Source organism: Martes martes (genome assembly GCF_963455335.1).
Source record: "Martes martes genome assembly, chromosome: 2".
Classification (NCBI taxonomy): Eukaryota; Metazoa; Chordata; class Mammalia; order Carnivora; family Mustelidae; genus Martes; species Martes martes.
Window position 1 is genome coordinate 85,121,540 of NC_137889.1, and position 24,693 is coordinate 85,146,232.

General features: G+C 42.5%; 1 protein-coding gene across 1 annotated transcript in view; it reads left to right on the forward strand.

The window, feature by feature from the left end:
• The window catches only part of RNF175 (ring finger protein 175), a gene marked incomplete at both ends in the record, with an annotated part of 43,043 nt that extends 21,613 nt beyond the window's left edge, over positions 1–21,430 (forward strand). The window contains 6 exons of the mRNA XM_080796888.1: positions 2,290–2,444; positions 8,618–8,725; positions 10,155–10,275; positions 15,769–15,902; positions 18,983–19,084; positions 21,310–21,430. Of these exons, the coding sequence (XP_080653014.1) occupies positions 2,290–2,444; positions 8,618–8,725; positions 10,155–10,275; positions 15,769–15,902; positions 18,983–19,084; positions 21,310–21,430 (741 nt within the window). The remainder of the gene's footprint in view (positions 1–2,289; positions 2,445–8,617; positions 8,726–10,154; positions 10,276–15,768; positions 15,903–18,982; positions 19,085–21,309) is intronic.
• Positions 21,431–24,693: the final 3,263 nt, after the last annotated feature.

Sequence of the window (24,693 nt, forward strand, 5' to 3'; positions counted from 1 at the left end):
CACTGGGTTTACACTTTAAAGATAGTTAAGAAATTACACAGTTTCATTCCTGATATGATGATTTTTTGCTTTTCTTTTATTTCTGATCTCTCAGGCCTATTTTTTAAAAGTAGCATGTCTATATATTTGAACACGGTTATTCACTGCTAATTAAACCCAGGCATCGAGTAAGAGAAATTTGAGATCTTCTAGAAATGGGTTGATTCACAAGGAGAACTAGTATTATAAAAATATAACCCAATCATTACTCCAAAGTATTATAGATGATAATAATTCCATGGACTTGAGGAAATGGATTAGTCTAATCTATTCTGGCTTATGATGTAAAGTATAAAATATAGAGGTATGGTAGTTTTGCTGAATTAAAATGAACTGAATCATTATTCTTTAAAATTACAGCATTTTTATGGGGGAAATGTAAAAATGATCAAATTGGGTTTTTTTCAAATTTTTAAATTCTAGTTAGTTAACATACAGTGAAATGTTGGTTTCCAATATGGAGTTCAGTGACTCATCACCTACATACAACACCCAGAGCTCAAGATGAATTGAACTGTTAAGACAGAAAGATGAAAAATGCAAAAGGTAGATGATCAGATTTTGAAAGAGGGAAATCATGTCCATTTCCTTTTTCAATATCAGAAGTAATAAACTAAAAAAGCCAGAAAACATTTATCATAGATAACTATCTCCAAAATCAGCTGTAGGAAGTAAATGACCCAAATACTCGTGTGATCTTCTTTAAGGGCACCTCCCACGTTTACTATCAATAGCAGAGGGTCATGGTGGCTAGTGCTGAGTGCTAAAGTATAGCTAGTCTTACTTAGTATGTAGTTTCTGGCCCTCAGGAACAGTATTCCACTTCCTTTTTTTTTTTTTTTTTAAGATTTTATTTATTTATTTGACAGAGATAGAAAGAGAGCACAAGCAGGCAGAGTGGCAAGCAGAGGGAGAGGGAGAAGCAGACTCCCCACTGAGCTAGGAGCTCAATGTGGAACTCGATCCTAGGACCCTGGGATCATGACCTGAGCGGAAGACAGACACTTAACCGACTGAGCCACACGGGTGCCCCAGTATTCTACTTCCTTAAGCAAAGCCTGTCTGTCCTATTTAGATAGATATTCATCTTGATTTCCTAAATAAAGCTGCTAACTCATAGATTCACTATAACCATACTCACAAGGTAGGATGGAAAGTTAAAGCCCCGGGCTCAGAATTCACCTCAACAGAACATTGCCTGGTGCCCACCAGTGAACGCCCTCATCTGAGACAAACCGTCTTTGCCATCCCCCTCTTACATTGGTGCTGAGCAGATCATAGGTGGTTAGTGTGCACGTGATCAAACATAAAAGATCAGAGGTTATGGCTGTTGTTTAAGCCTGTCTGCTTTTCCCAGGAGAGGTGATAGCTGGTATCGGGCCTGATCTAAAGAATGCGCCTGTCAGTGTGGTGACGGTATCAAGCTGACCCACAAGCCAGCAGCTCAGTCCCTCCTGCTTCTGCCACATGGGATTGGGGCCAGGCAACTTAACCCTCTAAGGTCACTTGCACTCGGGTCAGTGGTATAGGCCACACGGAGTTACACACAGATGAACAGGAAAGAGTTTGCTTCACATCTTGGCTTGCCTGGAAAAGCCACCAGTACCTAAAAAGGCAAAGCAAGAAGCAAAAAGATGGGCTTCATATCGAATAGTCAGGGGGTGAGGTGATCCCACAGATGGGACACAAGGGTTAACCCTACACAATGCACTGGGGCAGCAGACAAAGCGGTCCCAGGAGCTGCTATGACCTCACTTCCTCCTTTGACATCACTGTGCATTTGTACATGTGCTCGTGATAGGAAAAACAGTCGCTTGGCTCCCTGTATTACATACTGTTTCCAGAGCACTTTCCTATCTGTGATGGTCTGAGCCTCCCTCAGTCAGCACAGGCAAACAGGACAGGCATTATTACCCCCAATTTTACAACACAAGTGAGGCTCATTTGTCCAAAGTCATGTAGCTTTTGAAGCCCAAATTTGCTTTCGTCTGAAATACCCAGGCAAAAAGACGTAAAAGGAAGTGATGATTTGGGGTTCTTTCCCATTTGAATTTTTAGATGACCAAACCAAGTCCCTCAAAACTTTGCATGTACAGAAGAGCTTACAGCTGGACGGTGAGCCAGTTGCATGTTACAGACAGGGTGGTAGAGGTGGTTCCCCCCAGAGTAGCTTCTGAATCATTTACTAGTGGACTTGTCATTCTGGGCCTTCAGTCATTGAAAGAGACTTTCTGTTCATTTTTCTGACAGCTGGTGACACTCTTACAGATGTGGGTTGTCCCTCTCTATTTCACGATAAAACTCTCCTGGTGGCGGTTTCTGTCTCTGTGGGGAATGTTCTCGGTTATTACCAGTTACATCCTCTTCAGAGCTACCCGAAAACCCCTCTCAGGGAGAACACCACGGTATGTATTCCCTTTGTTTCTCCCCTGACGTCCTCCCTATTGTAACCACTAAGAAGTATACTTTAATTCCATTTTTTCCTGGATGGGGAAGGAAAGCATTACACTTCCTTTGCCTTCATTAGCCAGACTATTTAGAGATTAGCTGTACTGCTGTGAGTTCATGTTCATTATTTAATGGCGATTTGGACATACCTATAACATTTATTGCTTCCAGAAGAAAGAGAAGTGAAAGTATAAAGTGAAAGTTTAAACTTTCTAGAGCACCATTTTCATCTTTATTTTTAGCTCAGCATTTTGTTTGATTCCATTGTAAGTTGGGTTACACATATTTTATAATAGAGCAAGAGTTAGATGTTGGTGTTTCTAACAACTATGTATGTATTTTATGTCAGACAAATCATAAGCAATGGACAACTTACTCCTCTCGTAACAAATGAGGTTTTCATATTCCAATGACCATCTTAATTACCATGGCCAACCTTTTGACATTTCTCTAATTCCCATCATATCATCTACAAATCTTTCGAAAGTGCTTTTAACCTCATAATGTGCCCCCAAGTTTGCTTTTGCTCTCTTTGTTCTCTAGATAAAATCTGAATCTGAGTCTAGATAAAATTGAAATGGGATAAGGAGAAAATGTGTAAAGTGTTACATGGTAATAAGACAATGTCAAATTTTGATCTTTGTTGAAGAATAAATCCTCAGCTCCTGTGAAATGTTTTTATGATTGTTTAGCCATTCAGTTGTTTGTTGTTAATCCTCTAAAAAAGTGGGAGAGACGAATACCAACTTTTCCTTCTACTTTGGAGAAGAAAAAATATGTGGTGAGAAAAATCAGATAAATAAACGTAATGATAGAGATGAATCTTCGAGGGCCTCTTGGCTGGCTCAACCAGAAGAGCATGTGACTCTTGATCTCAGGGTCATGAGTTCAAGCCCCATGCTTTGGATGCACAGACTGCTTTAAAAAATAAATAATTTTTTAAAAAGATTGACATTCAAATAAGTAATTCGGGTTGATGTTTAACTTAATCCCTCTTTGGGAAGAACTTTGGGGTGGTGTTAGGAGACCTCCCAAACAGGGGAGTTTGGGGTTTTCGACAGCCTTTGCACGGTCTGACTTGCCCATCAGCACATGGACATATGGCACAATTTCTCCTTAAAAAAATGTTGCCAGTTATTTAAGACTTGTGAAAATGATCCAAATTTTGGATGAACCAAAACGTACTTGTTTCCATTCCCTGGATATAATCTATATTGTATTTCAGTGAGACTAGTTCACTGTAGAATGAATCAACCCAGTTAGACACAGTATTTCTGTAGATGTTAGCTCGTTCTAGGCAGGGGAACTTCATGACAAAGAATATGCAAATGCTACCTCGTTATACTTCATGCCTCATTTATCTCAGATGGCCAGGGATCTGTACCCACCGCGCATCCATTTCAGCTTCTCCTGCCTCCACACTCTGAGCCCTGGCAGACAGGGTCTGACAGCCAACAAGGCCTCACTACCATTTAAGGAAATACCTAGCCACCATTTGAAGAGAGGACAATGGGAGAGGCTAATTAGGATCCCATTAACTCCTAGAAAAGCAGCCTAGAAAAAGAAGTTCCTGTTTTTGAGAGGTAGGAGGCCCTAAAGATCTTTATGGATCTTTGTTTAATCATCATCTCATAGGTAAATCACTTCGTAGCCATATTCCATTTGGAAACAGGATTTCATTACAGGCTGGGAAAACTGGTCAGAGCAAATCAGCAAGGTGCAAAGGGACCCAAGGGGAGGGGGTCCCCTGCCCCGACACCATTTAAAACCAGCTGTTCCTACCCCAGAATATACCAAGCCCTGACCGGTGGGTCAGAGTAACAGAAAGGAAAGGGAGTTTCCTCTCTACTGCAGTAGAGTTCAGGCTCAAAAACAGGCCACAAACGGGCCAACAGAGCCGGGCTTGGCCACATCTGTCTTTGCGGAGGCTACACGATTCCTATTCCGGTTTCTCTGCCTTCCAGTTGTAATCTAAGAAGCAAGGGAGTTCTGGACTCTAGCACTCTAGAAACATGTACCCCCAATAAGCAGGAAGATTTGGGGGTGGGGGATTTGGAAAAATCTAACACATCTGTAATAATTATATGACATATTGAGTATTGAATGTGCCGAGGCTTCTGAACATTGTCCCACATAATCTTCAGGACTACCACAGGAGTGAGTGTGGTCACCCCCACTTTATAAATGGGACACTCCCAGGAAGAAATGCCAGAGTAAGATGGCCAGAGTCCCACTGTCAGTGACGGGGAAGGGGAGCCCAGAATCATACCAAGGACAAGCTGCATGCAAAACCCCTCCTCCCACCAGCGTGCTCTCCCTTCAGGACATCAACAAATCGCTTAGCACAGAGAAACCCCAAAATTTAAAAAGTCAGGAACACCTCTGGTGCTGGCACAACCTTTAGGGGCCCCTCTCAAATACATCGAGTTGGAGTACACCTGGAGTTCTAGGACCGCCACTCTGGTGCTGGCAGGTGCTGTGAGGGCAGACGGGAGGCCCTCTCAGAACTGGCCGCTCTCCCCACCATCACCCCTTTTATCAACACCAGACTTTAGCCTCCACCGGACTGCCCTGAGCAGTGATCAAAACTGCTAGGCACCGGCGGATCAAACGGATCAAAAGACCAAAGAGTCACTTTGGCAGAAAGACCCCCCTCAAAGCCCTCGCTGACCCCTTTCAGAGATGCCAAAGGCTCAGAGCGACTTGACCCCCCTTGTGCAGTCCTGTGTGAGTTTCCGTCTCCATGGAACTCCCCACGGGCGACCACCCCCATGGGCAGGATTATTCCTGCAGGAAGAGGCGTGGCCCACATAGCCCAGCCCTTCATCCTTGAAATGATGTAAATGGTAGCGCTATTTTTAACTACTTGAGGAAACTCCGCACTGTTTTCCAGAGTGGCTGTGCCACCAACAGTGTAAGAGGGTTCCCCTTTCTCCACTCCAATATTTCATCTACTCCAACAGCAATCCTCTCCAACATTTGTTGTTCCCTGTTTTGTTAATTTTTGCTATTCTAACTGGTGGAAGGTGGTATCTCATTTTGGTTTTGATTTGTATTTCACTGATGGCTAGCGAGGTTGAGTACTTTTTCATGTGTCTGTTAGCCATTTGTATGTCTTCTCTGGAGAAGTGTCTGTTCATGTCTTCTGCCCATTTTTTTTACTTGATTATTTGTTTCTTGACTGTTGAGTTTGAAGAGTTCTTTGTAGAATTTGGATACTAGCCCTTTATCTGTAATGTCATTGGCAAATATCTTCTCATTCTGTAGGTTGCCTCAGTTTTGTTGACTGTCTCCTTTGCTGTGCAGAAGCTTTTGATCTTGATGAAGTCCCAAAAGGTCATTTTTGCTTTTGTTTCCCTTGCCGTTGGAGACGTATCTTGAAAGAGTTTGCTGTGGCTGATGTCAAAGAGGTTACCACCTATATTCTCTTCCAGGATTTTGATGGATTCCTGTCTCACATTGAGGTCTTTCATCATTTTGAGTTTATCTTTCCGTATGGTGTAAGAGAGTGGTCAAGTTTCATTCTTCTATATATGGCTGTCCAGTTTTTCCCACACCATCTATTGAAGAGACTATCTTTTTTCCATTGGATAGTCTTTACTGCTTTGTCAAATTTTAGTTGCCCACAGAGCTGAAGGTCCATTTCTGGGCTCTCTATTCTGTTCCATTGATCTATGTGTCTGTTTTTGTACAAGACAGTATGTACTATACCGTCTTGATGATCACAGTTTTGAAATATAGCTTGAAGTCAGGCAACATGCTACCCCCAGCTTTGTTTTTCTTTTTCAACATTCCCTTGGCAATTCGGGATCTTTTCTGGTTCCATACAAATTTTAGGATTGTTTGTTCCAGTTCCTTGAAAAATGCCAATGGTATTTTTTTTTAAGATTTTTTATTTATTTATTTGACAGACAGAGATCACAAGCAGGCAGAGAGGCAGGCAGAGAGAGAGGAGGAAGCAGGTTCCCTGCGGAGCAGAGAGCCCGATGTGGGGCTCGATCCCAGCACCCTGAGATCATGACCTGAGCCGAAGGCAGAGGCTTTAACCCACTGAGCCACCCAGGCACCCCCCAATGGTATTTTAATAGGGATGGCATTCAAAGTAGATTTCTCTGGGTAGGATAGAAATTTTAACAATATTTATTCTTCCAATCCATGAGCATGGAATGCTTTTCCATCTTTTTTCGTCTTCCTCAATTTCTTTCAAATAGAGCTACAATACGACCCAGCAATTTCACTACTGGGTATTTACCCCAAAGATACAGATGTAGTGAAAAGAAGGACCACATGCACCCCAATGTTCACAGCAGCAATGTCCACAACACCAAACTGTGGAGGGTGCCGAGATGCCCTTTAGCAGATGGATGGATAAAGATGTGGTCCATATATACAATGGAATAATACTCAGCCATCAGAAAGGATGAATACCCACCATTTGCATCAACAAGGATGGAATGGAAGGCAATTATGCTAAGTGAAATAGGTCAAGCAGTGAAAGACAATTATCATATGGTTTCGCTTATATGTGGAACATAAGGAATAGCATAGAGGACCTTAGGGGAAGGAAGGGAAAACTGAAGGGGGGGAAATCGGTGGTAGGGGAGATGAACCATGAGAGACTCTGGACTCCGGGAAACAAACTGAGGGTTTCAGAGGGTAGGGGAGTGGGGGGATAGCTAACTGGGTGATCAGTATTAAGAAGGGCACGTGTTGTAATGAGCACTGGGTATTATATGCAGATAATCATTGAACAGTACATCAAAAACTAATGATGTGCTGTATGGTGACTAACATAACATAATTAAAAAAAAAAGAAATTATGTAAATGACAACTCGTGTCTCAAGCCAGTCCACCAACCCCATGTAAAGTGTCATGCTTCAGAAGGTCCTTCCTGACTAGAAGTCAGTGAAGCAGGACATCTTTTAAAATAACTTCGAAACACTGCATCAGTAATATCATAGAACTTAAGCATTGGGAGCAATGGCTCCAACAGAGAGGAAGCTGGGGGAGGTGAGAGAGTTGGAGGCAGGGCTCCAGGGGGTGAAGGTAAGACAGCATGGTAGTCTCTGGACTGTGATTCTCCACTCATTCTAACAGTGAAGAGCACTGTTAAAGGCAGGAACAGGGGCTTCTGAGAACCAGAGGGACAAACTGAGAGGCAAACAAGGCCTCCTACTTGGGAGCAACAGTCCAGCCACCTGCTTCTTTACTCTGGGACCCAAGGACAGCACCCAGCTGCTCCTTCTCCTTCTACCGCCTCTTCTTGTTCCAGTGGGCACAACCTTGCTCTGTGGTACTTGCCCAGGGGATCTGGGCTCCTGACCTCTTCCCACATCCTACCAGGCACGAAGCAGCCACGTGGCCCCCTCTGTAGTTTTTCTAAGGGATTTTACTGTCAGGGATAAGGGAAACAAACGGGGTATGGGGCTCCCTGCCAGATCATCTATACCCTTCCTCTCTATAGCCATCTCCCACTTCTCCACTTCAACCCCATGGGAAGAAGGAAAGGCTTTAAGAGTGGTCAGGGTACATGCTGGGATACACACAGGACCTATCCACAGAGCAGGAGAAAACCAGCCTGAGGCTCACTTCTGATTCCATCCCAGGGCTAGGGGAGGGGCTCTGTGAGTGGAGAGGACTTGGGATGAGGCTGAGCTCACTACTGATGACATCTGCCCTGGGGCTGGGGGAGGGGTGGAAGGGCAGCAGGAACTGGAGTGGGGAGAAACTCCCAAGAGAGGAGATTCCCTCCTCCTGACTTCTCTGTTCCTCTTTTGCTTACTTCCAAGCTATTCCTGCCAAAGCCACTCTAAGATAACCCTAGGGCCAAAAAAGAGGAGGGGAGGCAGCGTCCCAGACAGAGAAACCATCCCTGAAGATCACTCTTACGTGAGGAATATAGATAAGTTACAATGAATTTGTATATGCGTGTGCATACTATTTATACACTTTGTTGATATATTAAAACTGTAGATTATTATTGAGTTTAGCTGATATAATCTACTCACATATATTACATAAAAAATAGAATTCTAGAAATTAAAAACTGACTTACAAAAATGTTTGAGGAAGGTAAAATACTTTATAATATATCATGTTCTGTATTTATCCCCACTTTGCCCTTCACAGATTGGTCTACAAATGGTTTCTTCTAATCTACAAACTCAGCTATGCATTTGGTGTTGTGGGTTATTTGGCTATCATGTTTACAATATGTGGATTCAATTTACTTTTCAGGTAAGTATCTCCAATTAAGACCTTAGTACCTAATGATCAAGATTCATTAAATTAGGAGCTAATTAAATTAGGGGCCGATTGTTCATTTCTTAAAGAAATATTTCCCTTAAAAATGGAGTGGGGTAAGGTGCCTGGGTGGTTAAACGGCTGCCTTCAGCTCAGTTCATGATCTCGGAGTCCTGGGCTCACTGCCTGAATTCTGGCTCCCTGCTCAGCGGGGAGCCTGCTTCTCCCTCTGCCTCTGCCTCTCCCCTGCTTGTGTGCCCTCTCTCTCTCTCATACACAAAACCTTTTTTTCAAAAATGGGGTGGGGTTATCCTAGAGAATCCTATTATATTTGAAATGTGATCCAACTTGCACAGTTTTGTTTTGTGGGGTTTTTTTTGTTTTGTTTTGTTTTTTGTTTTTTTTTTTTTGTTTTTTGTTTTTTTTTCTGACTAATACATGGCAACAGTGGCACAGTACCAAAGGGCCTCAAAATTGGAGCTTGATCCCTGGGACCAATTGTCATGTTAGGCAAATCATTTCTTCTATATCTCCATTTTTTCAAATGCAAAGTGGGGATAATCCTATCTATCTGGAGTATCCGTTAAGTAAAGTATTTGAAAGCAGAGATTCCCAAACCTGAGGAACTTCTAAAAAGCACTGCTGGGCTGACTCATCCCAGGCCAAACACATTACAGCTCCTGATCCCCAGAGTCTTAAACCTTCCCCCAGGTGATTCTAATCTATATTTCAGGCTGAGAACCACAACTCAGTTAAAGAGGTTCTTTATGTTAGCTGCCCCCTGGAATCACCTGGGGTCTGGAGAGGTTCCAAAAATATTGCTGCACAGGCCCCACCCCCAGAGAATCAGATGTCATTGGCCTGGGGGGCCCAGGTGCAGGGGGCAGTTTTACAAGCCGCCCAGGCCTTTCTTTGCATAGCCCAGCCTGAGAACCACTCATTAGAAGTACCTTCTCAAGAATTACTTTGTCCACTTGCCACTGAGTAATAAAATCCGAGGCCTTTCTTTGCATAGCCCAGCCTGAGAACCACTCATTAGAAGTACCTTCTCAAGAATTACTTTGTCCACTTGCCACTGAGTAATAAAATCCGAGGCCTTTCTTTGCATAGCCCAGCCTGAGAACCACTCATTAGAAGTACCTTCTCAAGAATTACTTTGTCCACTTGCCACTGAGTAATAAAATCCGAGGGGAATTTAGAGAATTTAAAATTCTGAAAGGAAGAAAGGAAAAAAAAGAAGGGAGGGAAGGAAGGAGGGAAGGAAGGAAGGAAGGAAGGAAGGAATTTTTAAAAATCAATTAAAAAAAAGCTCCCAAATTTCCAAATTTTAGATACTCTGGCAGGAAGTGTCTTCTAAGCTGGAGCCCTTCCCAAGCCCCCTGAATGCCACGTTCTTATTTCGGTACACTGTTGTTTTCAACAGAATCAAGGCCAGAGATTCCATGGATTTTGGTATCGTATCCTTGTTCTATGGCCTCTACTATGGTGTGATGGGGAGAGACTTTGCAGAGATCTGTTCAGATTACATGGCTTCTACAATAGGGGTAAGTGTTGCTTTCATTCTCTGAAACCACTTGAAGAAATGTATCTCATCTTACACATCTGCATCTGTTTTCAGAAACATGTTGGTCTTTTTTGGTTCTTCCAGGCCAAGTGCTCCCTGAATCTCCTTGCATCAAAAATTATCTTTGCTAATTGATTAGAAAATATACTTCTCACTTATATAAAGTGTTTGGAAGTAAGGCATCTCATCTTTTTATTTGTTTATTTATGTTTATGTCATCTCTGCACCCAACATGGGGCTCAAACTCACAGCCCTGAGATCAAGAGTCACATGCTGTACAGACGGGGCCAGCCAGGCGCCCCCAAAGGCCTCTTTTTAAATAAAGTCATTATTTGAAAGCAACAATAAGTAGCATACTCCAACTGAAAGGATTAGGTAGGGATGCCTGGGCGGCTCCGTCGGGTAAGTGTCCGACTCTTGATTTCAGCTCAGGTCATGATCTCAGGGTTATGAAATCGAGTCCCACACTGGACTCTATGCTGGCCTTGGAGCCCACTTAAGATTCTTTATCTCCATCTCCCTCTGCCCCTCCCCCATCTCTCTAAAAAAAAAAAGATTAGTAAAAATTCAATAATAACAAAAATCTTTCCATCTGCCTAACACAGAAAGTCATATCTGATGCACATATAGTACTTTGGAATCCATCAGTGCCTCAGGGTTACTCCTCATAAAGATCAGTTATTACACAGCATTAGAAGAAGTAGAAGATACAAAAACTGAGCTAAATGTATCCTGACTGCATGTTGTTCTCTAGAATTAAAAACATATATATCCCTAATAGCTTTTTTAAAAACTCTCTTAAAACTCCAAATAGACATACTTTCTAGTTAGATGGATTCCAGATTCAAATGTTAGGAGCATTCGTCTACGTCTGACACATGCATATCTCTTAAAAACTTACAGAGGCTCCAGGGATGACCCAGTGGTTTCAAGAATTCCTGTCTCTGTCCTCTACCATTCTCTTGGTACACACCAGATATGAAGTGGAAAAGCTAGTGCAAGTGGCAAGGGAAGAGTGTAATTCAGGGCCATTCTTCTCTCTCTCCGTTTATGGGGCAGGACCAAGTAGACATGACCTTGACTTCATCCCCATCCCACCTGCCCTTCTCCATTTCTGTAGGCTCTATCTTATTCTTTTCCTATAGCCTGGAATCCACTTCTGTGGTATAATGCTAGAACAAGATACCTTTGGGAATTTCTCTGCCAAGCATCATCTATGGGACAACTGCCTTTTTTCTAATGTTTATGGTGAGCACAGAAGGGAACACTTCCACTCCTACTTCCTCTAGCAAAGGCCAGAAGCCGTATTTCCTAAAAAATTCCCAAAGTCTCTTGTGCTTGTCTATGGACAGGAGACGAGGAGAAGAATTGTATGTCCTCTGTCCTCCAGTGGACCAGGAAGAAGAGATTCAACCTCATAAGACAAGTTTTTAAGCACCAGCTTTCTAGAGACTTCTCACCTGATCCCACTTCAGAAGTCTTCAACTTTTTATCATCCTCTGTCATCTTAACTCCATCTATCAAATATATAAAACCCACTGCTTCAGGCTATCTCTTGGCACAGCCAACATTGACGTGAACTGATGAGGTGCGTGTGTGTGTGTGTGTGTGTGTGTGCACGTGCATGTGCATGCATGCTTGTACATATGCTTATGACAAAGATAAGGAGGAGGGAAAGGAGGAGCAATTTCCATTCTCACACCAGTGCCTAAGCCCCACAGCCGACTAATTAAGTCAGAATCTCTGGGAGCGGAGCCAATGCATCTGCTTCGTTTTAAAAGCTCCTCAGGAAAAGGAATGAGCTATTAAGCCATGTAAGAACATGGATGAATTGCAAATATATATTGCTAAGTGAAAGGAGGCAATAAGAAAAGGCTACATATTATATGATTCCATTTATATGACATTTTGGAAAGGGCACAACTATGGAGATGGTAAACAGATCAGTGGTTGCCAGAGGTTTAGGGGGGAACAGGGTTGAATAGGTGAAGTACAGGGAATTTTTGAGGGCAGTGAAATTCTGTACGACTGTAATGGTAAATACGTGACACTGTATATTTATAAAAATCAATAGTGCTTTGTAGCAGAAAGGGTGAAACAATGTATACAAATCTAGAAAATCATTTAGGATGGGAGAGAATGCCAGGAAATAGTGTAGACTGTGACAAAAGAATCTAACTGTATTACAAATATATGAGATAACCACAATGCAGGGAGTAGGAGAAGAAAGTGCTGACTTAAATACCTTTGAAATGAGTAGAGATCAAAGATTAAAAGCAAAGGAACCAAACATAAGTGCTGTACTCTAGTTCATAAAGTGGTTTCCCTCGAGGCTATGGGTTAACAATTCTGATACTGCTATCCATGTATTCCAGAACTGAACAACTAAGCAAATGGAGGACCCATAGTGGGAGCTATGTCTCTCACTCTCAGAAGGTTACAAACAGGGGCGCCTGGGTGGCTCAGTGGGTTAAAGCCTCTGCCTTCGGCTCAGGTTATGATCCCAGGGTCCTGGGATCGAGGCACACATTGGGCTCTCTGCTCCGCAGGGAGCCTGCTTCCTCCCTGCTCTCTCTGCCTGCCTCTCTGCCTACTTGTGATCTCTCTCTCTCTCTCTCTTTCTCTCTGTCAAATAAATAAATAAAATCTTAAAAAAAAAAGAAGAAGAAGTTTACAAACATGCAAGAAGAGAAGGCTAGAATGATCCATGTAGTAATGGATTGGATTCCAGTTAAAGACAGTCTGAACTCATGTGTAGATCAATACAGGTTATATGTATCTTAATATAGATGGATACATGGGGCGCCTGGGTGGCTCAGTGGGTTAAAGCCTCTGCCTTCGGCTCAGATCATGATCCCAGGGTCCTGGGATCAAGCACATTGGGCTCTCTGCTCTGCAGGGAGCCTGCTTCCTCCTCTTTCTCTCTGCCTGCCTCTCTGCCTTCTTGTGATCTCTGTCAAATAAATAAATAAAATCTTAAAAATATATATATAGATGGATACATACAGGGCTATCTATTGCTATGTTAAACACCATGGGTTAGTTTATACAGATCCATTTCCTGGCTCTGTTAGCTAAGAAGCCCTAGAAGCAATGACACCCTAGTAGCAAGGAGCACACCTCGTGCCCAGATCTTTTCTTTTTTTCTTTTCTTTTCTTTTTTGAATAATTTTATTTATTTATTTGAGAGAGAAAGAGAGATAAGCAAGAAAGAGAACATGAACGGGAGAGCAGCAGGCAGAGGGAGAAGCAGGCTCCCCACTGAGCAGGAATCCCAATGTGGGACTCGATCCCAGGACCCCAGGATCATGACCTGAGCTGAAGGCAGGTGCTCAACTGACTGAGCCACCCAGATGCCCCGAGCCCAGATCTTTTCTAATACCATTCTACAACAAAAGGAACCAGGGCTTCTTGGAGAAATGGTTGATTCTAGGTCTTGGTAGGGAACATACAAATGAGCCTGGAGTATAGTGTACTGCCAGAAGTTAAGCAAGGACTCAAAAAACCAACCAAACAAAAAAATACCACAATGATAAGGGTTAGTCAGAGAGATACAGAAGCCAACTGAAAAAGCTGCCAATGGCCAAAGCTGGAATAATCTGTGCAACAAAATAGCAGCAGTAGAAGTAGTAGCAGGAGCATTGGGTTATAACCCAATTCTAAAATAAATATCACGAGTCCGTATTGATATGAATAAATGAGTGGAGAACGGACAAATCTCTTATGCAGAAGAATTCCACATAATTTATGTAGGTACTCCAACCTTAAGAAGGCTGTATGGTCAAGTTTTTTGTGTCAGCTTGGGTAGGCTAGGGTGCTCACTTGTTGGACTGAACACCCAAACACTAGTCTAGATACACACACGCCCCCTATTGTTTCCTTTTCTCTGGAAAAACCTCACTGACTGAGCAGAACACCCTTCTCCTTATGAATGGGCTGCTCAGGGTGATTTCCCTCCAAAGAGTACAGAATAGGAAGGAATAAAAGAAAGAGTAGATTTATAATGGAGAACCGTGACAAACACTGTCACAAGCCTGGTGATCAAGGTTAAGAGCAATAGCGGTAAGTCCTGTTGAAAGCATATACGCGCCCTATGGTGTGATAAGAATGTCATCTCTCTTATCTTCCTCTCTAAACCCCATAACATCAGTGTCTTCAAGAGAAAGACACAAGCTAAATTCCATTTGAGGGACATTCCACACAATACTTGCCAAACTGTCAAAGTCATTGAAAAAAAAAAATCGAAGTCTGAGAAACCACCATAACCAAGAGGAGCCTAAGTGGTATCCTGGATGAGATTCTGGAACAGAATAAGGACATTAGATTAGAAGGAAAAAAAAAAAAAAAAAAACAGGGGCACCTGGGTGGCTCAGTTGTTAAACATCTGCCTTCAGCTCAGGTCCTGGTCCCAGGGTCCTGGGATCGAGCCCTGCATCGTGCTCCCTGCTCAGTGAGAAGCCTACTTCTTCTTCTCCCACTCCCCCTGCTTGTGTTCCCTCTCTTGCTGTGTCTCTGTCAAATAAATAAAATCTTTAAAAAACCCAAGTAATCTGAATAAAATATGTATAAAGTATGTACTTTATTTCACACTAAGTGTCAATGTTGGTTCATTGAGTAATAAGGTACCATACTAATGTGAGATGTTAAAAATAGGGGACATGGTATATGGGGGCTCGCACTATTGTCACATCTTTTTAAGTTTAAAATAATTATTAAATGAATATTTATTTTTAAAAAAGAGCTTCTTAGGGATTCTGAGGGGCACCTGGGTGGCTCAGTCAGTTAAGCATCCAGCTTTGGCTCAGGCCATGATCTCGGGGTCTTGGGATCCAGCCCCACATCAGGCTCCCGGCTCAGCAGAGAAGTGTTTCTCCCTCTCCCTCTGCCCATCCCCCTGCTTGTGCTCTCTCTCTCTCTCTCAAATAAATAAATAAATAATCTTAAAAGACAAGCTTCTTAGGGACTCTAATATACTGCCAATATTGGAATCAGTCTTCATCAGCAGTACTAAAAGATGCCGGAATCCCAAGTTAGAATTCTAAAAACATTGCACCCAATGGGATTCGTCCATGTGCTCCTTCTCATCACATGGGAATTAAGAAATACAGCAACGCCTCAGTTTACTCCAGACCTGTGAATCAATCTCCAGAATAAGAGAAAGGGTCAGCATCTGGGTAACCTTAAAAAGCTTCCTTAAAAAGCTATGAACTATAGCCCTGGATAAGAGACCTTTCCCCTTGAAGGATTCACATTGAGGAGGTTAAGTTGGAGGTTATAGTTAGCCGTGTGCTTTGGGTCCATGTGGGGTTCAGTGGACTCTTGCCTGAAGACCTCAGCCCCGCTGAAGCATTCCTATGGGGAAGAGTGCTTCTAAACCAAGGAAGAAGCAGTAAGGACTCTGTGTTGATGTGTTCAGAGAATGAATGGCACTTGCCCTCCTTTCTAACAATGCTCTGTGCATCTCCCCCAACAGTTCTACAGCGTCAGTGGGATGCCCACGAGGAACTTGTCAGACAATATCTGCGCCGTCTGTGGTCAGAAGATCATCGTGGAGCTTGATGAAGAAGGACTCATTGAAAACACCTACCAGCTCTCCTGCAATCATGTGTATCCTTTTCACAGGAAACCACGTGGGCTTCATCAAGCCAGTGATGGAAGGCAACTTTCATCTACTCTCGGTGGGTCAAGGGAGATGGCAAGTCAGGGAGCGCTGTCACCTCCTTCCCTCCTCATTGTTCCCTCCTCCCCGCCCCCACCATCTCCTCTGCCTCCCTTAGCTAACTCCCATCCCCCAAACCCCACGCCTTGATCCTCCTGGGCCATCTCTCTCTCTCTGTTCTGATAATCCCTGCTGAATAATTTACTCTTTTGCTCATAATTTCCTTTTTAAAACTGAATCTCGATGCCACATGGATGGAAAAGCTGCAGTGTGTGCCCAAGACGCTGGCTGGGAAAGTCGGAAAGCTGTAAGTGAACAGATAGCCAAGAAGGACCAGGGAGAGAAGGGTCTGGGTGTGAGAAAAAGTGGAGTTTCGGGTGCAGGGAGGAACTCGGGACTAAAGCAGGTGGAGCCTGGGTCTGAATCTCACGGGAATGGACAACACAGTGGGCTCTGCCTGGGAATTATCCAGGGAACCTGCTTGTGTCAGCAGTGGGTGTGCGGGCAGCCCAGTATCAGGTTTGGTCTTGAAAATAGGACAACGCTGTGGGCTGCAAGACACCTTCGATTACAGAAGGAGGAACCAGAGCTTGAGCACCCAGTTCTTGAACCACTGGGCTCCTCTACCTGGGAGTTCTGCCCCAAATAGCTGATGGATCTTTAGGTGTTAGGACACGCCTGGGCCTGGAAACCAGCATTCTTTGGGAATTCCAGTCACTGTGGAGGGAGACCTCAATATGTGGAAAGATACTGGGAAAAAGGAGCCCCAAGCAAAGCAGCCCATGCTGTCCCAGTATAGAACTCTGACGACCAAAGTTGTGTTTGGGTTGGCGGATGATCGGTATTTTAACTCTTTTCTAAATACAAGGGGAAAGAAGGTATCATTTATCTTTATTCTATAGCACAACATCAACTTGATAATATTGCTCTACATTCAGTTCAAAGCTCTGACATGATGAGGTGGTTAAACCACCTGTCTTTTGCCTTTGAAGCCCACCTAACTTAGTAATACCCTAGAGGCACAGTGCCTATGATTCAGTTCTATTTAATCTGGACAGATTCCATTTATTCAATCCTGAGAGTTAAAAAAATGGACTAACTTCACCTGAAATGTAATAGGACCCCTTACTCCAACCTTTAAGCCTTACTATTTTAAGATAAGAGATACAAAGATATCCCATATGGAATTCTATGGTAGCTTTTCAGGGTGAAACCTTTCCCAAAAAAACGATCCTTCTTTGGAAGAAATTTTCCCAATCTGGCCCTGGTTTTGAATGTGATTTACTTTTCAAATATTGGACCAGAGCCCCTCCTACCATTTGCAAGTGGAAATATTTTCTCTCTCCACCTTTAAAAGCACTTAGGGATTGTTGTACATGTGTGCATATGTAATCTAAAATGTAGTCACCCTTAAATTTGCTTTGCAGGGAGTATTATTAATGGCCCACTTTAGCATGAGTCATATGAGCAAGAAGTGGGCAAACATGACTCACATGAACAAGGTGGGGCAGGGGAAGGAGTCTATCACTCTACAGCAATTCTGCTAGCTTGGAGACTTTTCAGCAATGAGATTTTGAAGATGAGACAGAATATTAAGGAGGAGGTAGCCATTTCAACGCTGTCTCCATGACTCCTGACCTTTGTACCTATCTAGAAGTTGGGGCCGTACTCCAGTGCTTTGAATAAAGGGCTGTAAGGGCTTTGGGTTTAAAATTTGTGTTACAATACACCACTTTATGTTAATCCAAGTCTATTGCAAAAATGACCCAATTCCAAGAACATAAATAGTGGAAATTCTTAGTTGCGTACAGATCTATACTGAGGAGTTTCACACATGGCCTCGACTTGTCTATACCTCACTGCTCTCCATTTTTTAGGGAGGAGATTTCCACATCATTGCTGTTCACGTGGGTGACAGCAGGCTAGTCAGAAAATCACGGGCTCTGGTTCCAGAAAGCCACGTTGGGATCAACAGCTGTAGAAATAAGCCTCTAGGATGGATCTCGTAACTGTTTATCACTTTGCTCAGATCTACAATGTTGTGGAACCCAAGAGAATATATTTACAAAAGTAATTGGTTTTGAGTGATTCATTCAAATATTTATTTCATCATTGGGCCCTTAGGCACTGCTTAAGGTACTGAAGACAGAGAATGAAACATGGTCCCACAGCTAGCAGGTGGGCCGGGAGAGACCTGCATGCACACAGAACGTCATGACACAATGTGATATGAGCTCTGACAGGAGCATTCCCCTGCTGCGGTGGGAGAACATTGGATGCGCTCTCAACTTTAGGGGCAAAGGGTCAAACTCTCCAGACAAAGAGATATGTACTAATGAATCTGTCAATGCCTGGAGTTTCAGGATTTTATCAGGTTTATAGTCTATTAAAAATAAGTGTCTCCTTATCAGTAATAAAAACTTGAGATAGGAGTTATGAGGCTAATAGAAATATCCGTAAGTTGGCGGTTTATGACTACAAATAACTGAAGCTTGTCTAAGTGTCTAAGACAAGTCTGATTACACAGTAGGTCATGAGTAATGCACAGAAAGTGGAATAGGGAAATACTATGGGGAATGCATGAGAAGCGCACAATCAGCAAGGCAGAGAAATGCCATGATATGTTTACATAAAATATGCACATAAATTTACATAAAATTACTGTTAAAAAAGCACTTTTGTATTTACATAAAATACATAAAATATTACTGCAAAAAAGAATTTTCATATTCTTTATCTACTTTAAATCTTGGGAGGATCGAGTGAAGCAAGAAGAATAAAGCCAAGGAGCTGTGGAAACTCCTCAGGGTCCTAGAGCCATGGCAGCTCTGACTGCCAGCTCCCAGTCCCTGGGGGTTCCATTGCCCTGCAGAATCTTCCTTAGATGGTGATGTGCACAGTCAGGTCATGACTGACAGCCATTCGCACCCTCTCCTTCCTCCCCGCAGATGGGGTCATTTCCATTATGCCATCATGAAGCAGACCTTGCCCTTCAATATCTAGAAACTTCCTTAACAAGATGCCTAAGCTTTCACGAATTCTGCATCCGAGGCTGGTGTATAGTTGGTAAAAAGCAGACTTGCCCTTACTGCAAAGAGAAGGTTGATTTGAAGAGGATGATCAGTAACCCGTATCCTTTCTCTAAAAAGTTGTCAAGTGTTATCTTAAATGTTTCTGGTAACGCAGACTTCACCCTGAATTTTCATTTTCTTCATTACAGTTTTAGCAGAAAAATTTGTTTTCCTTAGCCAATTACTTCAAAACGACTCCGTGGTCTCTTTTCTACCCTGGGCCCATGTTACTACTCTGGCTAGGAACTTAAATGCCCAAAAACAAACATTCTACTCTTCATATTCCATATATTCCACTATAAGCGCTTTAGTGGAAATGTGATGGGATATTGTCAGAGTTAGGTAAATATGGAAGGATTAGAGAGGTGATAAATATATAAATCGATGATGGTTGGATGGATGGATAGATGGATGGGTGGACGCATGGGTAGGTAGGCAGATAGATGGATGACAGATGGATGGGGTGAGTGGGTGGGTAGACAAACAGACTGGAATAGAAATGAAATTTTTAAAAAGATTTTATTTACTTATTTATTTGAGAGAGAGAGAGCACAGGGTGGGGAGATTTTGAGGGGGAGGAGCAGGGAAGCGAGGGAGAAGCAGGCTCCCCACTAAGCAGGGAGCTCCAGGTGGGGCTCAACCCCAGGACCCCTGGGTCATGACCTGCACCAAAGACAGATGCATAATCACTTGAGCCACCCAGGTGCCCCCAGAATCGAAAGTTTAAAAGCCCCAAATGTGAACTAGAGTGTAGAAAATAAATTTTAAGTTGTACTAAATTTTATTATTTCCAGAGAGGATTTTTTTTACCCCCTGTTTTTTGGCCTTTAAATTCCTTGCCATGTCTCATCTTGTCTTGGGCTTAACCCTAAGGGTAATAATATTGAAAGAAAATGAGGACCTACAGACAGCTTATGGCAACAATTAGGATATTTATAGATACCAATGTTCTCCAACTGAGACCACGGGAAGCCTTAATGGCTCCATCCAGAGCTGATTACAAAGACTTAGTCCTCAACCCCACTGGCCCAAGACCATAATCTTTCTCTTCCGGGGGCAGGGGTGGTGGTAAATGGGATTAAAACATATCCCGACCTTAAGCAGAAAACACGGAGAGATTGGCATCAACCTACCAAGTACTCTCTCTTCTCCTAAGGGACAGCCAGCCTTTCTATACATCCTGTGTACGGGTCAGCCACATTTTACCATGCTAAAGGACTTCCTTCCCTTGTTCCCCACTCCCCTACTCTTCACCAGCCCTAAATATTCAGATGTAACAATGGCCATTGGCAGCAATGCTCCCATCCCTGAGAACGGCAGACCAAGGAAAGAGTTGCCATTAGGGCAGGAGAGGAAGCAACATCATGGGTGTCTTAGGGCCTGGGCAGCAGAGAGCACCTCTGTGGGCCCCCAGCTCCATCTACAGGCCTGAGCTTTCTCGGGGAGTCAGTGCAATTCAAGCACAACCACGCTGATGGCTTGTGATGCTTCTCCCTCCTTCTCATGCACTCTCCCTGAAGTTCCCTTCTAATGGGGGAGACCGCATCCAGAACCACTTTTGGTTAATCCCTTATGAAACAAAACTATATGAGTCTTTGTTATAAAATTGGTGATAATATGATCCTAAATGTCACCTTAAATGATCACGTAAATAACAAAGGACAACGGGTTACTCTATATTGTCTTGAGAGCATAAGCTTTTGAATAATACATGTGCTCTCTTTACTGAGACTCAGTAAAAGAAGAAAAAAAAAAGCTATTTGGGGAATATTTGTCTTTATGGGTACAACATTGCTATCAGAGATATTATGTATTAATTATATCCCCTTAGCAGAATTTATCAAAGGAATCTGGGAAAAGTCTATCTGATCTGTGATGTTTTTCTTTGGAATACGCAATGCATTCCCTCTGATGAGCCAATTACAGCAAAGCCCAAGGCTGTCTTGGCTCACTTACAAACGCTTCCATGATCCTTGGTTTTCCAGGGTAGTCATTTCCCATTCCTGCTCTCTTTCAGTAGTGACCCTTGCCTTTAGTTCTTATTTCACAGTCTGGGATTTTATTGTAAGCCATTTTGATTTGCTTTTGGAAACTCAGTGTCATGTAAATAACAATGATGACCAAATGCTGTAAAAATCACGGAAGGGGCTTTTCAGTGGGCACATAGAATTAACAAGAAAGGAGATACTCACTCGCTGCATTGCTTATTATATTTGCAAATGAGATTTATGAATATTTCTGCTACCTGACTGCACAGAGAGCAACCTCCTTAACTGAGATTTAGCTGGGAGCGCACACACTTTCTCTATGGACAAATCCTTGATTGGCTTCGTTATTTGGTGGCCTGGCAACCCGTGGTGATTGGAATAGTTCAAGGCATTAATTACTCCCTAGGACTGGAATAGTACAGCACACCTACTCCAGAAGCAGCGTGCGGCATGTTGAAATATTCTTAAATCCTTGATCCTACCTTTATTATTGATACTCCTTTTTCAATTTCAGAGATGAGCCCAAGAGTTTAGAGAAATGAATAAAAGGGCCCTCCAAAAGGTAATCTGTCTATGTGGAAAGAATTTAAAAGAGAAGCTGAATGTCAAAAGTTCAGAGGAAAACAGAAGTAAAGCGAATGAATCAATAAAGTGGTCATCAGCAAAAGTTTATTGTGCACACAGCAAAAAGATTGTTTGCAAACCAGGGCACTCAGACCAAAACACAGAATGAAGCTCAGAGGTATATATGAGGTAACAGTTTACATAGTGCAGAGACAGGGACTGTGTATTCTTCACAGAGATTGGTTAAAATACTGGAACTTGCTTAAATGAAAGGGAAGTGGTTAGTGATCATCTCATATCAATTTTAGGAAAACAATTTAAGTTTTGCTTATGACCTTCAGAGGCCTAAGCAAAGAATTACGCGGGTCAAGTTAGCCTCACTTGTCTTGCAAGATAAGCTACATCAAGCTTTGCTTGTAAGACTAAACTGGTTCTGGGGTGCCTAGGTGGCTCAGTCAGTTAAACATCTGCCTTTGAGTCATGGTCTCAGGACCCTAGGATCGAGCCCCATGTTGGACTCCCCACTCTGGGAGTCTGCTTCTCCCTCTGCCTCTCCCCATTGGCTTGTGCTCTGTCTCGCTCGCTCACTCACTCTCTCTCTCAAATGAGTAAGTAAAATTGTAAAAAAAAAAAAAAAAAAAAACACGAAACTGGTTTTGTCTGCTCAGGGAATTTCAAGTCTGGTCTCTGTTTGTGTTTGATTTTAATATGAACAACCACATAAACAAATACAGCCTAGTTTGCATCTTTCCCACCGTGATCTTTTCTAATCCATGCAACACATTTGTTACAACCCACCCTGGACAGCCAACCTCTAATTTGGCTGATAACGTACTTCTTTCTTTTTTTTTTTTTTTTAAGATTTTATTTATTTATTTGACAGAGAGAGAGAGATCACAGTAGGCAGAGCAGAAGGCAGAGAGAGAGGGGGAAGCAGGCTCCCTGCTGAGCCGAGAGCCCAATGTGGGGCTCGATCCCAGGACCCTGAGATCATGACCTGAGCCGAAGGCAGAGGCTTAACCCAGTGAGCCAACCTGGTGCCTCCGATAATGTACTTCTTACATACAACCTTTAGTGATAGCTAATATCTTCTGACGAGTTCAGCGTTTTCAGAGAAGGAGGCAGAGTTGTTACGTAATCTACAGTTTAACAATATGGTCTTCTCTGCTCTGTGTGCTTGTCACCACGTGGCAGCATCAGCCAGAAAGCCCTTTGGCATAGAGGGTGTTATTCCGGAAATGTCTAGCGTTAGGGACCACAGCCCATTCAACGGGCCAGAGGTCCACTGTTTCCTGGGCCTGCCAAATGCACCTGACCCATCCAAGGGCTGCACTAAACGGGAGGAAAACCACTCTCTTCTGTTGTGTTCTGGTTTTCTTTTCTTCATAGCGCTTCTCAGTACCTGAAATCATTATGACACATTTGTTTATTTTTTTATTGTGTCTTCCCCTCCGTGAAGGCGGAGAATTTTATAGATCTAGTTCCCTATTGTATCTCCAGCACTCGTAGTAGTGCCTGGCATCTAGTAGGCACTCAATAAATATTTGTTTAAAGAATGAATTAAACCCACAGGAGGGGACAGAATTAACGGAATAGGAAAGAGCGGTCAGAAAGAATTAACTCGAGCAATACATTGGCCTTCCAAATATATTTGTTTTAAATTGCTGGTGAGTTCTTAAAGGGCCACCACTGTATACCTAATATCAGGCATCTATTCTGCATACCTGGAGACTTTACACTTATATGAAGTAGAAAGAAAATACATTGATTGTCAAAAACATAGGCAATGTACTTAATGCTCTTCGAAGTCCCATCACAGCTATAATGAAGATGACTCATGTTAAGATTTTTACCTGTTGGGCATTTTCCTTTTTGAAACTGCCGCGTTTCAGTATTATGATGGGTTCACCCAGATTATTGGATTTAACTCTGGTTTATTTCTCTACTCCACAAATATTTCAGTAGTTTAATACATACTATATACCAGGCATATTCAAGGATTAAGAACATAAAACAGGATTCCTGAGCTTATAGTCTACTGACAAAAGAAAGTGTTCACTGTTGGATTAACTAAGTTTCTGAATGAGCCCTTAAATTGACCTCTGATGTATTTCCGGTTTACTTTTTCTTTAAGAGGGAGAGAGCAGGGGAGACGGACATCCGGAGAGAGAGAATCTCAAGCCAACTTTGCACTGAGTTAGGAGCTCAATGTGGAGCTCGATCTCAGGATCCTGAGACCACGACCTGAGCCAAAATCGAGAGTTAGATTATTAACCGACTGAGTCACCCAGGCGCCCCTCCCATTTATCTTTCATGGACAGCTGCATGAGTGTAGCCTTTAGAATCCTTTAGAACTCTGGGCAGGTAGACCAGTATGTATCTATGTGGAATTCTGAATGACCCTCAGAGTTCAGAAATGTTGGATAATCACTAAACAACCTCACCTGCAAAAAAAACAAAGATGGTATTTTCTTTATAGTTTAGGTATTTAAAATCTAATCCAAATTTTGTGAAGCAATATGTTTATACACATTGAAAAAACTATGGAGAGCTATATACTACACAGTGACTAGGAGAACCACTAGTATCCCTTCATCACAAGGTGAAGGGGTAAGAGTGGATTCTTACTTTCTTTATATGCTCTTATCTCTTTTCCAGAATATCTATGATGAACATGTTTAACATCTGCAATGAGAAAAATAAAGGTTATTTTTATAACATTACTTTCAATCTACCAACTAACTATGGAGCTCTTTCTCTTGCTGTTTAAATTACTGGAAATAAATCTACAGACCAAATCTATGTTAAATTTGTCTGGTTCTCATGATAATTAAATCATGCTTAAATGTAAGGCACAGAGAAATAAAGCAAAAATCCATTATTGTCTTTGGTTTTTGTAACACCTTTCCTTCTCCTGAACTTGTCCATTGTATTTCTTAGGCTGGCTACTATCGCTTCCATAACACTTTCCCAGGAGTTGGTATGAGAGAGAAGAAACACTCTGAGTTTCCTCAGGACTAAAACTGCTTTGCACTTAATGAGCTTATTTCTCTGGGGTATTTTTCTGCAAAAAACAGGGTCCCTTAGATCACTGAGAGAACCCATAACAGAAAAAT